This window comes from Harpia harpyja, chromosome 9, assembly GCF_026419915.1.
Source record: "Harpia harpyja isolate bHarHar1 chromosome 9, bHarHar1 primary haplotype, whole genome shotgun sequence".
In the NCBI taxonomy this organism is placed as follows: domain Eukaryota; kingdom Metazoa; phylum Chordata; class Aves; order Accipitriformes; family Accipitridae; genus Harpia; species Harpia harpyja.
The window spans coordinates 19,919,181-19,935,834 of record NC_068948.1 but is presented as its reverse complement, the minus strand read 5'-3'; the positions used below and the strand labels follow the sequence as shown (position 1 = coordinate 19,935,834).

General features: G+C 39.1%; 1 protein-coding gene across 1 annotated transcript in view; it reads right to left on the bottom strand.

The window, feature by feature from the left end:
• The window catches only part of MMP2 (matrix metallopeptidase 2), a 35,982-nt gene extending 19,851 nt beyond the window's left edge, over positions 1 to 16,131 (bottom strand). The window contains exons 1-5 of the mRNA XM_052797456.1: positions 15,807 to 16,131; positions 11,244 to 11,470; positions 9,530 to 9,678; positions 7,251 to 7,379; positions 5,462 to 5,635 (exon numbers count right to left, since the gene is read on the bottom strand). Coding sequence (XP_052653416.1) covers positions 5,462 to 5,635; positions 7,251 to 7,379; positions 9,530 to 9,678; positions 11,244 to 11,470; positions 15,807 to 15,950 — 823 coding nt within the window. The 5' untranslated portion in view covers positions 15,951 to 16,131. The remainder of the gene's footprint in view (positions 1 to 5,461; positions 5,636 to 7,250; positions 7,380 to 9,529; positions 9,679 to 11,243; positions 11,471 to 15,806) is intronic.
• Between the last annotated feature and the right edge of the window lie 523 nt (positions 16,132 to 16,654).

Below are 16,654 nucleotides of genomic sequence, written 5' to 3'. Positions count from 1 at the left end.
TGTTCCTTAGTGCTCTGCTGATTCATTTACCTTGCATCAAGAATGTTAGCTAGAATAGTAGACTTTGTACAGAGCCACAGACAAGTCAGATTGGTTTTTCCCAGTGGCCATCTGTGTACATTTTCAGTTTCTTTAAGATACTGACATACAGTAGAGTTAAAGTCAGATAATAACCTGTAGGCTTTTCCTCTGCTTTGCTACTCATTTCTGAGAATCCCTGCAGCTGGGCTCAGGCACTCAACAGATAAACAAGAGAGGACATACGACATCTCCGACAAAGCTGAACACTGGAGGCTTCTCCTGTCGTTTGCTTCGTTAATGTTCCTGAAGGTAGTCTATTGGTCTTCTAGGTGTTGTTTATTGTCTGTCTGCATACACAGACAAGGCCACGTGGCTCAACCCTGAGAACTAGAAATCTCTCTCATGGATGAAGGAGTACAGATTAAACTAAGTTGAGAGTTCTGGGATCTGTTTTTAGGATTTTAGTAAACTTTCTGGAATATCTAGAGGCAGAGAGATAAAATCTCTCATGCTGATATTTAAAAAAAGTATGTCCAAATTGAGTTACATGAAAATGCAGGTGGCTTGGAGCATCTGATATCTTGTGAACCTGCCTGTGTCTTCTCTCAGCTGCTTTATCAGTGGGAATCCTCAATAGCAGGACAGTGTCTGTCAGTGCCATGTGCTGGTGAGAGGAAACCATGAGGATGACAAACTGGGCCAGGCCTTGCACTTGAACAGAGTCAAAAAAATCCTTCATGCAGCCATGCGCTAATTCCCCTTGAGATTTAAGAACAGCACCTCAGAATGGAACACGTCTGTTTGAATTCCCAGTGTAAAGCATGCATGATTTGGCCTTTTTTAAGGTGCCTGAGGGGACACCTTTCTGTCTCTCCTTCCCCCAGTTTAAAGCTACAGCTAAACCCCAAACGTGTATGTGGGAAGGCTTGGCAGGTTATTTCTAACTTTGCTGTTGTCATTTTTGATGACCAAAAAGCCATTATAGCCTCAGTGTCTTTGTGCAGGATTTCAGGGGTTTTGCCTTTGCTTAGTCTGATACATTGATGGGAAGAGACATTGTTTAAGAGCATGCTTCACTTTTTAGAGTAGTAATAAATAAAAACCCAAGACCTTTTCTGGCTGAAGGGTGACTGGGAAGGGTTGTAACAAATGGGGTATTGTGACACAGATGATTCATGTTGCCTTTTCCACTTAAATCAGTAATTGGCCACAGTATTGGGGGCATGAACCAGTAAGTTACTGAAGTAAGTTCCAGTCCCACAGAGGAGAGGACTTGGAGCTTTGCAGGCCTGGCTCACGCGCGAGTTTGCTGAACTTCTGATCTGGCTGAGCTCTCATCTGTGTCCTTCTGCATCCTGGACATGGAAGCAGCCACACAGAGGTCCTATCTCTAGGCAAAAGATAACTGCAACACACACTGTGCCTCCCCAAAAGAGCAAGCTTCAAATGTTTGTATTTGTCTCAGATGCTGTAATAAGTTAGGAAACGTGCATTAACTAGGACTGTGGCTATCATGATTGGAGAAAGACTTTATTTTTTTATAAAGAAATTATAGAATTGGAAGGCAAAATTAAACTGAGTTGTTTAGATGACTCATTTACCACATGAGCTGCTTCAAGCTCTAGATCTGGCAAACTGTGTATTTCAATAGCCTTTTTTTATTGGTTTAAATGTGGCTAAATTGCAAAAACCTTATGGAAAGTCAATCTCTTGGACTCCACGCGAAGCAGTTTCTGAGTCACAGTCAAAATGCAGTTTTTTTCGTTTTGCTTGAGGTAACATCATGTGATGGTAACAACAGTGGTTTATTAAGTTTTCAAATCCTCCATCCCCCCCCCCCCCCCCCCCAACTAGAAAATTCTTTGCTTTAATGTAAATGAAAGTTAAAGACAGAGACTAGGTCAGTTTCCCCAAAACAAAACAAAAGCTTTATTTACTTGTAAGGGTATCTTAAACGGCCTGAATCTTGTTCTGCATCATGGTAAGCTCAGCAATTTAAAAATCAGTGAAGACATGCTGATGTGAGAGCAGATTCAGACTGGACATTACTAATGTGTGAGCTGCACTGCACTGTTAGCTCTTCCCAGAAAAATCAGCCAGTTGTGATGTAAGGAAACCTCAGGCTGGAAGGCTGCTAAAAACCCTGTGGCACAGGTCCAAGGTGGAGGTAGCTGCAGCTTCATGAGAGTTCTGCCTGGGAGAGCAGTCGAGCAGCAGCCTACAAGAACTATGATCAGTGTGAGGGAGGTACAGGCAGAATACATATCTCAGTAACGTTAAATATCAGAGGACCAAAGTTAGGAGCCTAAACTCCCTGTAGTGTCAGTGGAGTTTGGTAAAGAAAGAGATTCAAGATCCCTTGATTCTGTATGGCAAAGGAGAGGTTCAGCACACCTGCATAAGATTTCTGTAGTAGGTAGACAGCTTTCTGCTTTGACAGATGATAGTTGAATCAGCCTACAAAATTAGGGTACAGATCTGGGATTAACTTTAGAAAAGCCTGGTGCAGTACCATAGCTTTAAAAATGTTTCCAAATATGCAGCGAGCCTCTATAACGGGAAGAATTAAAACTAACTTGAGTGAATTAAATGGGAGAGAAATAAACACTGACAACTAGGAATTTCGCCCCCAACACAGACTCTGTGATGTAAATACTCCCCTATCTGATTTTATTAGCTGGGTTTTAGCAAATGGTGTCTTGGAATAATGAGTGAACAATACTGCTCTGAATTTAATAAGAAACATCTGTGCATAACTGTTCAAGGATCTTGCGAAACAATTACATCAGAAACAAAAGGCTGAAACCCTTCTGTTCCGTTTCAGAAACCTTGACACAAGCATTTCCAGGAACATCAACTTCCAGAACCAGCTTTCCCTGAGAGTGCTTCACTGCTTAGATTTTTGGTCTTGTATGACTTTGGGATTTTACAAAGGTATCAGTCAGAGTATGTGGATCTCGGTTTGTCCAGCTACCTATAATCTGGGCTTCATTCCGACTATATCTGAGCATTTGGAGTATTTTAAAGAAATAAGGCCAATTTTGCTCTTTTCCAGCTGGAAGGATTAACCTGAAGGAGAAGAGATTTGGGGAAAGGTGGGGAATGAAGGAGATGGCAAAGTTTTAGGAAAAAATGATTGTGCGGGTATGTGCATATGCACGTATATAATCTCCTGAAGTAAATGTTAGGCTGAAGAACTTAGTTCTGAAAGTCATGTAACTAATGATAACTTTTTTTTTTATTAACTGAAGTCTGTTAAAAGCTCACACTCCTGCTTGTTCATCCCCTATAGTCGTACAAATAGCTGTCACCATGGTAGATCCAGCTTAAGATGTGATCTATAACAGGCAATCAGGGTTTTGGAAATTATAGAATATTTTTTTTATCACATTAGGGCTAGAAGACTGGTATGTTCTACAACAGATTGTCTTTGCAAACCAGTAGCATCCTGATGCAGAAAATTTGTAATCTTATATTGGAAACTGTGTGGTCTGGCAAATGAACTTGAGAAATCCCTAAAATTTGTCAAGCAGGAATCCATTTAGTGTTTGGCTACAATAGGATACCAGAGAAGTTTTGAAGACAGGGTATCTGAACTTTTTCTACATACACATATCTGTGGTCTTCCAAAAAATTATGTGTACTTAACTGGCACATACATATTAATGTACATACATGTGTTTTTACAGTACTTGTTGAGGCTTGCCTGGGACATGTCGGCCTCTGCTTGTGCATTCTTTGTCTGGCAAAACCCTGAAAATGTCTTGTTTTGTTAGCTTTGCATCTTAAGCATCACTAATTTTCTTTCAGCAACCTGCATTCTCTTTCCTTGTACTGACTGCATGTAGCCATAATATTATAAATAAGTTTAGTACTGTTGTTCCAAGCAGGATTAGCATGAGTCCGACAAAAGCTCCATTGTTTTCTGTTTCGTTCTCTTTCATAACTCTCTTATTATTTGTTATGACACAGCAGTAGCAGGCAGGAGTTTTAGTGACCCTGTGGATCCATTGCTCAGGATGTAAGGTAACATGAGTGATGAAACACTCCCTGCTGCCAAAAGCTTATAGTAATAGGTTATGTACAAAGGGAAAAAAGTGAATATGGAAAACTGCAGTACTGGGAATGTCTTTGAGTATAGGTGGCAGCCCTGGAGCTGGCAAACAGGAGATGGAGCAAGTGGCTCCTCTACTCACTGCTGATAAATCAGCACAGTGGCTACAGCCAATTACACTTAATTGCTTCTCTAAAGGTTTCCGGCTGTGTGATATACAGGAGATGAAATTAACACTCGTATAACAATAAATTGTCTGAAATCTTATATTCGGTAGACTCATCAAGATTTTCAAGCATATAAATAAGTGTTCCTGATGTTAAACAGGAAACATATTGTCCTAATTTAATTTGAAAGGTAATCATGTTGTGTATATTTTTTAAAAGTTATGGCTACATGAAAGCATTACACATATTGTTTAATCTGTAAATGAGTGTTTCCAAATATGAAATAAATTGCTTGTGAAACAGAGGATTCTGTTCACATTCCAAAAAGTTAGAAATTAAGTATGATTTTAGTTTTCCTAGACCCTCTAACAGTTTTGTATAGATACTGATACAGAGTTATGATTTCTGAAATACAGTGTCATTCCTGTATCTAAAGTGAGCCGTTGGCACTGCTTCATGAGTAAGAGTTCTAAGACCTGCGTTAAAAATAAAAACCTAAATTCTAAAAATGTGACTGCTTCCCTGGCTAGCAATTTGCAATGTACCAACATATAAATAACTTTGTAGCAGGATACATACTTACTTGAAATTCAATAATTTTTATTTTGAAAAGCAGTATGAGGCCATTTAAAGGTGATTTGTGACAATAATAGTCTCACTTTGCACTAAAATGGCTCCTAGAATAGGAGGACCTGGGCCACCAGCTGGTAAAATTGGTATGCAAGGTTATAGATGTTTGGCTTATTTGGTTTCATCCTTAGCTGATAGTTTTTGTCAGTTACTGCTCTTGAAGGAGATGCAATTTCAATTGTTTGTGGAATGGCCTGCAATTTAGGGAGAGATTTCTGTCATTTAGTGTACTCTATCTCCAAATTTGGCCCTATCCTTACTCTAAAAGGTGGTTGTCTTTCCTGCTTTGTGAAGCTCAACCTGTAGTGTCTTTGATGTATATATGGGGCCAACATTGCTTCAGACATATCTTTAATATGTCCTTGTTTTTAGAGAAAGGCCTTGGCCTCGTCATCATCAGTTACAAACTCTCCTACACCAAGGGAGTCTTTAGGGAGTTTTGTCTGCTTAGATACTGAGGAGATATTAAAGAGTAGCAAATATAAATCTGCCAGAAAGGAAGTGGAAAAAGTACAAGGAGAAGTGGATGGGCAAGTAAGTAGGGAACAGTCTACCACGAAAAAAACAGTAGAAACAATGATCTACTTACACTCGTGCGGACAAAAGCCATATTTGCCATCTGCGTCAAAGTCTTTGGTTGTGGAACACCAGAGGAATCCATCGTTGCGTCCTGCGTCTGTGCAGCTGTTGTATTCCTTGCCATTGAACCAGAAGGGAAATTTGCAGTACTCACCATCTGCATTTCCATACTTCACTCTAACCACTATAAAGAGAACAAATGCAGTGGTGAAATTAGCCACCAACTGATATAAGAAAGTACAGTTTCTGGACATCTTCTTTTCCTGGAGGATACTGGTATAGAAATGCAGTTTGAATTTCCACTTTGAAATTCAATATGCTGCTGGTCTCTCTATTGGCAAGATGATCATAGCTGAAATAATAACTGGTAATTTTGAAAGAATTACATGGATATTACTCATGGTGAAGTGTTAGAATGAACAGTCCTTAAAATCAGCCCAGAAAAATACATATGTTATTGTTACTATGGCAAGGCAAACTTATAAACATGCTGTTAATACATTTAGTAATTTAGTTTCTTTGGTAATATGGTCTAAATGTTCACTATAGTTTGAAAGGTTTCAGGCAGCAGTTGAGCGTGAGCTGAACATGCCTTATGCCTCATAAACCACTTTGGTATTTCCAATTTGACTTGAATGAGATCTGCTGTGGCACTGGGGGATAGGGTTGTAATGCAGACACACCCAGATCCTGGGTTTTATTTCAGTTTGTCACATGTAGTCTTAAGACTACAGTACTGGTGCTGTAGTATATGTTAATGTATAGGTAATTCACTTATCCATAGCATTTCTTTTAGTGGCAGTAACTAACTGGATGCTTGCACAGTATTTCCACTAATATGGAAAACAGTTTCCTCCTGTTCGTTGTTAGTCTGCGGCAGGGATCTGGTCCAGTTAGTAGAGCTACTGGTCAATGCTTCTGCTAAAGTTAAAAGAAAGCCAAACAGAAGGAAGTTGACTATTTTGGTATTAAAGTTCAATTATTTTTTCAATGGGAGGACAGCTGAGAAAACTAGAATTTGAAATGAAAGGCAAATATGAATTTGCATTCTTATTCTAAGTTTTCCAAATTATTTTACAGTAGAAGAATTATAATCAGTACTATATGATTGTGGCAAAGTTCAAGCAGAAAAAAGAGGTTCCAAACTACTAATACATGGTCTTGTTTGTCTAGTTCAGGTGATATTATCTGGACTTCAGTTGTTTTCTTCTAAAGGGTATGGCAAACTGCCTGTTAAAGAGTCTTGGAGATGTTCTTAATCCACTGTTTGATGTCAGTTTTGTTTCAGTCATGAGCATGAGAGATTTATATTCCATTTCTTTTTGACAGATACCATAAGTATATAAAAACTTATTCAGGTGGATGGTTCCATTCTTAACAACTGGAGCCACAGCTTAAGTCGTCTTAAAAAGGGTATGTCAGCAGAAAAGCACTGGCCAGTCTGCCTCTTACTAATGAACTTAAAGATGTTGCAGTTTGAGTCCCTGGCAACTGAAGCATTCAAAATCGTAGTTGTGGCTTTGTACTTTTCCCACAATTCATGAAGGTTGTGCAGCATCGGGCTCATTATTATTTCAGTTTTTCAATGGGCAACAGTAGAGGAACAGAAAGGGAAATCATAGGTAACATTTATTTAGGAATTACATAAACATTTTCTAGAGAACAATTTAAATTGTATAATTTTCACCCACTAACATTTATTGACATGTCAATGAAAACATTTAGTTCAGTGCCTGAAACAGCATTAAAACATAGCAGCCAGCAGGCCATATGTTCTGAAACATTAAAAAGTCTGGTACCTTGCCCCTCTCCAAGAGTCCACAGTTCATCATCATCGAAATGGGAGTCTCCTCCAATTCCTGGCCCCGGTGCAAAGGCATGAGCCAGAAGACCGTCTTTGCCATCAAATGGATAGCCATCACCGTGTTCTGCAGGAGGAAGCAGACAAAAAAGAGCAGTTTCTAATGACCTCAACTCTGTCAGAGTCTATACATGAATGATGATTATCATGTGGGCTTCCCCATCCAAGACAGCAGCAGAATACTCTAGTTGAGTGAGTTTATTGGTATGGGTTGTGCTGGCAAGACTGAATCAGAAGAGAAAAGAAGCCAGTTCCTACAAAGAACATTAAGTGTCAGTACTGCAGTTGTCACAGCATGTTATTTATATCTCGTAAGTGTTGTGGAAAGGAATCAAAGACAGTGAAGCACAGTGGAATATTGTACATTAGATGTATGACTGCATACACGCTGCTGTTTCTCAATGGAGGCTGGTAGGGAGCTGTAAAATAAACATTGTAGATGAGGGATATTTTTAGATAATTCATATCAGTCTCTAACACAGACATTAGAAAGTAAAGGCAGATTTCTTTTTGCAGGCTACTCTTTTCTGCTGCACCTCAGACTGCTGTGCTCTTAGTGCAGGATACTAACTACTTTAAGCAGGAAAGAAAATCAGCTGAGTGTCTCAGTAGCAAGCCTCTGGAAAGTTAGCTCTTATTCAGTGTTCCGAGTCCTGTGAATGAGCCTGTTCCTCCTCCACATCAACACTCCAAGACTCAGGCAGCTCACAGGGCAACAGCAGGTTAAGTAGCTCTCCTGTTATTACACTGTAGGCTTTTCTTGGAAGTACACCACATGTGGGTAAGGCAGGCTGGCAAGGGCATAACCCTGGTATTCATAGCTTTCCCACCACACTGACCTGTGCATCAAAGCTGGCTGCCAGCATCTCCAGTTGCATCATTTCAGGCCTTTTGGTCTGATGTCTTGCCATTTAACAGAAGCCCTAAATACACAGGCATGATTCTCTACTCTGTTACACCGATTTCATGCTGGTGTCACTCTCTTAATACTAGTTCCCTTCATTCATTTCAGTAGACTAGTGTGTTAGTTGTCAAGGAGAAGATTTTGACATATATTAGATGCTTTACTCCCATTTATTTCAAAAAGTAGATAATTTGCTTAAGAGAAAGCTTGAAGATGAAAAACCTTGTGGATATCCCAGCTCCTGTGAATCTGACTTGCAGTAAAGTGATAACAATGAATGAATGTGAAAGAAGCTCTGCTCCCACTGCTTCTGAGCTGACTATAACCAGCAAGTACTAAAACCAGCATAAACACTTCTGCTTTTGTAAAACTTCTTTTTTGCGAACCAAGCCAGCCTGGATGAGGATCTGAAGTTTTGAGTTCTGTACAGAATCACTGAAGCTTTTGAGGTCAACTCATCAGTAGCTAAAGCAAAGAAAACCCGCTTGAAATGGAGGCTTTTACAAAGAGCTCAGTTATTCTTTGAACTCTTCACTTCACTTCCAAAGTCTACCTCCCAAGTGATTGGCTGCACAAGTATCTTCATTAGTATTAAAAATTCTGTGACTGTCTGTAAGAAGTTAAATTGCCCCAGGTTTACACTGAAAAGCTATAAACATTCTTTCAGGGGAAACCAAAATTAATTGAGAAGGCATCTACAATGAAAATTGATTATCAAGTCACCTATGATCAGCTGGACTCAAACCATAATACAGCTTACGATCCATACTTTTAAATTCCTCAGGACCAAAGAGTGCATTGAAAGCCTGCATTCTGCTATGCTAAAGAACAGAGACCAGCTATGGAGTCAAAATTGAAAGCCACAAATCCATTTTTAATCTCCAATATGTTAGGACCTCCACCACTATCACTGGAAAACTGAGTACAGAGCTATAAATAAACAGTACAATGGCATTCCATTCTCTTCCATGGCAGGAATCCAGCTCACATCATCTGAAGATCTGTACCAATATGTCCCAGTTCTATTTCTGATTGTTAATTTAAAAATAAAATGTTGCCACTAGCAATTCTCTTTTGGAAAGATAAATATAGTACAAGGATATTGTATAAATACTTCTCTCTTTCTCATGTATAAGAAAGAAAAAAAATATCTTAGTGAAATTAGATCTTAGCCTGTATAAGCCAAGTGCAAGCTAGGACAAGGTTTGCCAGAAAGGCTCATGGGTACTGCTTATTGAGGGTAGATCATTCCAATACTAAGGATTAATGAAAGGAACAAAACCAAAAACATATGTAAAAATAGAAAAATATACCCCATCGGCCAAAATTAATCATAATGTCTGCTTCTCCATCGTTTATTCGGTTAAATCTCAGCGGTGTGACATCACTCCAGACTTGAAATGCTCGCGCAAAGGCATCATCTACTGTCTCAGGATCCAAATCCGGGGTGTAGCCTATAATCCTTAGAAGTAAAAGGAAGAGTTAAATAACACATAACCCCCCACCCAGTATTTGTTGTTTACTGATCAAATTGCTGAGTAGATTCAGTAATGAAACCAGTTAAGATGTAACACTGCTACATGTGAGATCTAAACACTTTCCTTTGATTCAGAGATGTGTTTAGATGTGGTGCTTACTATTTATTTTCCTTTGGAATTGACGCAGCAGCATGAAGAAAATTATATAGCCAGAGGCTGTAAAGCCTGCATGGCGGTGGGTCTTGCACAAAATATTCAGGGTTTTGCATCAGCGCTGAGGGGCTGGCAAGTCATACTGTCACTGTAGACGTGAACATACAAGCACATCTTGATATATAAGATTTATTTGCCAGAAAAAAGCTCAATAACATTCTGAAAGTTTCAAGTGTAGATTGTTTTGCTCTTTAGTAATAACAGGAAAACAGCCCTCCTCCCTCACCATTTTAGTTACCTGCATATTGTTTCGTCCCAGTTGAATGCTAAGCCTTTACCAGTGTGTCGATTACATTGGCAATAGGATACATGGGGAAATAGGAGGTAAAAGCATGTAAGATAGAGCCATAGGCCTGACATGGGAAAGGCACAAACTCTTAATTGGCAAAAACTCTTAAAAGGCACAAAACTCTGCATTGCTTTCTTCTTCTTCATATATTTTAATTGGAATTCTTAGTGCCTTATATTATAGCCAGCCAACCTCCATGTAGACAAGTTTCCAATTCTTTGCTGCTGGGGCTGTGCATAGTGAGGGAAAGTACTTCGTGCCTAAGGAGAATGAGGAAGAATCAGAGGAAGCACATCAGCAAGTGGGGGCTGCGAGAGCTGCCACAGGTTTTTTCAGTATTTATTAAGCTAGTTGCAGCACGAGGGATGCTTTGAGTCATAGCTTGTGAGGAAGCAGCAGACCAAGTCAAGCAGCTAAGACAAATCTGCTGTTTTTTCTCATTGGTGCTAAAAGTTTGTTCCTGGACCACCTGAGGTAATGAGGGTTTTTTTATTACTGACTTCAGTGAGAACCATATGGGTCCCCAACTCTTCAGAGTAAGAGTAAGAAATTAAAACATGCCAAACCTATTGCAATAGGTTTGCTTAAATCATGTCTGTATATATTTGAAGTATGATTGTTTTATTTTAAAAATTATTGACAACCTCCATTTTTATGACTGCTGAGTGCAGAGGAGTTTGTCCTCCTACATGGCCCCTGCAGTCAGTAAGTACTGTGGTCCCTGCTGAACAGATGGGCAGGTGGGATACTCCTGCTCCAGTTCCCTTAGGATGCTTGCAGCAGAGCAAAGAACAAAACCAAAATCTCTTTAGTCTCAACCAGAACCATGAAGTTGATCTTTAGATGATTATTCCTGAAATTTTAAATTTGAAATTTCAGAGGTGTTTGCTAAAGCATCGGATAGTTTTCCAAACACAAAGAGATTCTAATTCAAGAAATCCTGTCTAGCCCTCTAAGCAGCTACTCCGCTTCTAAGTGTCTTGTCCGATTGGTTCTTGAAAGCACTATGGTTATATGTGAGCAAAACCCAACATCACCAGTCAGTACCTGTATGTTATATGATTCTTTTCCCATTTGGGCTTTCTTGGAAAGAAGTTGTAATTGGCTACATCTGGGTTACCACAGCGGGGTTTCTTCATTGTCTCAATAGTATTTTGATCCAAATCTCCTGTTTCAGGCAGCCCAAAAAATTTCTGCATTTTCTTCAAAGTATCTTTCAGGACAAATAAATTGCAATTGTCTTTTGGGCACCCATAGTATTTATTCAGGTATTGCTTGGAAAAAAAGCACAGAACAAAGACTGTAAAATTCATAGAAGAAATAGTTAATCATTACAAATAAAATACTGTAATTCCATGTTAGCTTTCCATCTGTAATTTGCAAGTTTTCTTTTCAAAATTACTATTATTAGTAACTGAGACCAGCAGAATCTCCTTAATTGACACAAACCATCCTTGATCACACAACATTGCTAATTAAGCAATCATTTCCACTATTAGCTGTTACCTTTACTTAATGAATTGCTTTATTAGTAAGTAAAGCGTAGAGCTTTAATGTAGGAACTACAAAGTAAAAATGAGTTTATCTTTTTTGGTTTCTTTATGATGTATAAAACTGCTTACAGTTTTAGATTTTGTGTATTTTTTTTCTTGGAAGACTCTACGGATTATGGAGAAACTTGTCAAGGTATCAAAGCAACCACACAAATGAGACCACATTAATTGAAAAGGAAAAAAACCATTCCTTATTCAAACCACATAGAGCTATTTGAATGTTGTGTGTGTTTGCTTTTGAGTCAAACATTGCAAAGACCTGAGGAAGAAGGTCTTTGGTAACACCTCATTTGCCTGGACACTGCAGCCAATCAATATCTGCATACTTAAAACTCCATTGAATGCTCCAGCGGATTATGGCCAGACTGATCTTTTTGATACAGCCATGGTGGCAGACCACAAAATTACCTCTCCTTAGTGGTCATAAAGGATCAAAAAGGCAGCACAAATTCCATTATTTTCATCTCTTATCTAAAATAATACCCACCCAAGTCTCCTCCACTTTCCATTTTCATCAGTATGACCTAATTAGCAGGTATAGTGCTGTTAAAGAAAAAAAACAATCTCTGTCTGTTGTTTGCTGCTGCCTCTAATGCCCGAGGAGCAATGGGTTAGTCTGTTCCCTGGCAATTGTTCCAGTTAAGCAGCCAAGTCTTTCAGATGTGTGTTGATAAGTTGCATATTTATAATAAACTAAACTGTAGATAAACACCTGTGGTCCTGAATACCTATACATGGTCCCCACTCTCTATGCAATACACAAGTGAGATCACACAAACCATTTAGTATTTTTTTCCCTTAAGTTCAGTGCTGACTGGCAGAGTAACTGTGAGCTTCTTGGGGTAGAGACCAACCCTGAGAGAATGCCTGGCAGTCTCTAGCATGTGGTGAAACCTGCCATAAAACCATATTCATTCAAATGAAAAAGAGTGATGAAGTTATATCGTCAGGAACTGTCTAAAATCAACTGTGTTCCTATCTGGAGACTAACAAACATGGCCACACAACAGACTGCTGGCTAGCTAGAGGTTTTGGATTCAGTGTTTGGATCCAGACTGAATTTGAGAAAACTTGTAGCTCAAGCTGTTGCCTTAGCTTGGACTGTTGCACAGAAAAGCTCAGTCACGCTGTTTAGATTACATAGAGCTTTAGATTGTTGAATTTATATCCTCACTGAGGAGCAGCTAAATGGATTATGATGAAGATGTTAGTTTGGGTACTTCTATAACGATAATAACCTATCATTATCTAATTATTTTCATTCGCAGGTTCTAAACACCTTGACTAAACTATCTGGAGTTGTTGGCTTTATCCAGTAACGTGAATCTTATGGTTCTCTTGCACAGAGATTTCAGGAACTCCACACTTGAGTCTGTGTTTGCAATATTTTATGCCTAGCTCTAAAAGAAAAGCTACAGCCATGTCAAATGGCAGGTGTTGCCAAACTGATGGATAGGCCACCCAAACTGGTGTGTAGCATGGCACAGAGCTGAGAGATGCCCTTGCCAATGATGCTGTTGGACAGGAAGGTTGCAAGTTACTGATCTTTCCAGTAAAGTTGTCTGTAGCAGAGGAAGGAGCATCATTCAGGTATTGTATCCAAAATATTAACTACAAATCCAAGGTGGGAGAACACCCTAAATAAGGTAAAGGTGTATTTGCCAAAAAGGTATCAGAAATATCAGTGAGAATTATTTCTAACCGAGGATTACAAGAAGCTTGACAAAATGACTGCACATATAAGTTCTTGTGCCAGGAAGTATTCTTGAGGGAAACCTTACTTTATGTGTCTAACTAATTGACTGAACTTCATCCAGGAGACTGGGGATAAGACCACTAGATCGGCAAAATATAGCAAAGGATATCTGATGACTGCGGTTGGTCAAGCCTGGATTTCACCACCTCCTCATTAAGTCCAGGCATACCTCATCTACCCTGCATAGGAAATGGTTCAGAGCTTACTCAGAAAAAGGATTTAATCAAGATGTTGCACCATTTCCTTCAGAAGGTCCTCCATCTACTTACTGACTAACTAAGCACAGACTGTGCCTAGTTTTTGTGATTTTTTGTAACTTCTGATGTCGTATTTCTCTGGTGGAGACTGTGGCACTGGCAAATAATGGACACAGAGTGGTTTCACCTTTGCTACCACTAAGTTTCTGTCTAGTCATAGTTAATGGGGCCTGGTGGAAATTATGTGAAATCCATTAAGAACATAATCAAACAGGCCAGTTTGGAGGATCTGTTCTTATCCCAGTTTTCATTTTAATGTACTTTGATATATTTTCTTATGCTTCTGTTTGCATCTCGCAATGAGATACCATGATATAATACAGACTATGCATCAGACCTGAAGTTTACTGAAGAAGCAGGATGCTGCTCTTGCCATTTTAGGTTTGGGAGTAAGACATACAACCAAAAATATAAAATGAGGCATGGTAAAGAATTTTACTTGCTGGGATTCTAAATAAAAAGCTAACCCCTCTCAGTTTTTCCTAAAATGGAGATTTTACTGAAGATGAGAAATGAACATAACCAGCTGTTCTATGAGAAGAGAATCTTGAAGAAAATGTAGTGTCTATGTAAACCACATCTTGGCCTAGGCTGCGAAATTCAGTTTCCCCAGAGTCAGCAGGGAGCTGTGGTGATCTGGAATTTTGATCCAGCCCATTAACGAAACAGGGTCCAGCTGCAACACAGCAATTTGTGTTCTGATGCTGAGTGTTGGGGCTGTTCCGATGGAGGGTGTGAGGGAAAGACAGCCAGTTAGCATTACCCAAGAATACTACAAGAAAGACAAAGAAGAACTGCAGTGTTAAACCAGCTTGTAATTTTCCTCTGAGTACACATAATAAATAGGTTTTTCGAAAGAAACAGAGATGAGGGGAGATGTGAATTGCTGTAACTGAATAAAAGCCTGGCTGTGTCTAATAACATAGATTATTTAAGAGTGGTTAAATTGCTATTAGACATGTGGGACCCCACTCTCCTCTCCTACATGCACTGCCCCCCGCCCCCATCCCCTGGCTGCTGTGCTGCTAAGGCAAAACCTTGGGTGAATTTGTTTTGCTAAAGGCTGAGGAATGCCCTTTTGGGGTCAGTTTGTCTGTTTTCCTAAACTTTCCACCACAGCTCCCATCTGGAAATTCTCTCTCTACCCTCCCCCAGACCTTCTTTAACCTGGCAAGCTTTCCCAAGATGCACATCAACTCCTAAAGAAAAGTGACCAACTTTCAAACCTCTGTGTCCTAAAATAAGAATAATTTATCTCAATCTTCCTTAAAATGGACTTACTGCTGAAGAAGAGAAATGTCTATAATTTACATGCTAAAATAAGAATAATTCATCTCAATCTCCCCTCAAATGGACTTCCCCATAATGTCATTTTTATGAAGGTCCACAGGGCTAAAATAAGGTTAGAATAAAATGCTGTAGAGTTATAGCTATAATTTGCTAATGTTGCAGAAATCCAAACTCCTTTTTTTGTTCCAGATTGAATTTGGAAAGAAATTTCTTTTAAACTTCTGATGAGATTTTTTCCCAAAGTCAAAACTAGTCACAATGGCTTCTGGAACTCGAGCCAGCTTTCAATTGTAGTTGTCCCTTAAAGCTATGTTTATGCAACGCACGGTAAGCAATCTGGAAAACAAACTTCTGAAAGCTGTGATACATGCATTAAGTGAGTCTCGAGAGCCCTCACTTCTATTTGATTTAAGTAAAAAAATTAGGTGTCTCTTACTTGCCCTTCTCCCCTCTTACCATTGCAATCTTCTGATTATAGTCACAATGATTTAATGAAATTATTTTTTATGTTCAGACTTAAGGAAGAAAAAAAACCAACTTTCTTTGCCGGCTTTAAAAATTTTAAGAGAGGAAACATTACTTGGCTCTAGTTTTAACTTTTGAAAGCTGATACCTTTGCTAGCTAGCTAGCACTTCCAGAGACTCTAGGGAGAGAATGCTACAGTCATTCCTTAGGCTCAGCTGAAAAAAGAAAGAAACATCTGCTTATGAAACAACAATATAAATCTGAAGCAAAGATGAAACCAACACTTACCACTGCTAGTTCTTTGTCTGTTTTGGGAGTGCTGTCTCCAGGAAACTTAATGATTGGTGACGGTGCAGCTAAAGTTTTGTTAAAAAGGTATACTTGGATTAATAGTACTTTAAAAATGAAGCCACAGACAACGTGAGTCTTCATTCTGCCTAAACTTGTGCTCTCCTCTTTGCAAAAAGCTTTTCCCTGCCTGCCTGTCTGTTACTTTAGCTGCACAGTGCACCAGTTGTTTATCTGCACATCTTAACTCTCTGCACCGTTTTCTCTTTTGCTTGCTCTAGCAATTCCTTTGTATGTTTAAAACATCCAGATGCGCAGTCTCAAGCTACCACAAGAGGAAGTCTGAAAACTAGTGGAAACATGAGAAAAGGGCAGTTACCAGATGTGATTGCAGTGATTTTAAGGTAGCAACAGGCAGATATTTATTAGTGCTGAAAGAGGCCACATTTTCTCCTCATTTGCATATATGAAAGTATTTAGTTAGCCAGAGAGCAGAAAAAAGCAAAATCTGACTTAATGTTGAAGATGAAGTGTCCCACATATATTTTAAATAAAAAAATAAACAAATTCCTAAACATTATTTTCCTGGCTAAGTATTTTTATTAATTTTTAGCCTATTTTTTTTGCCACAGACATAATAATCTGCTTTAGTCATATGTGGTTACACTCCTACACAGTGCTTTACAGTAAACATTTTGCTTACGGATTTTGAGGCAGACCCTGCACAGGGCAGTGCAGCCGAGTGAGGCTTCTTGTCCCACTCCCGCTTAGGCTACATAAACTGTAGGTCTGTGTACATAGGGCTCACCCGCATTTGGCATGAGTGTTTCTTCCTCCCTGATCTGTGC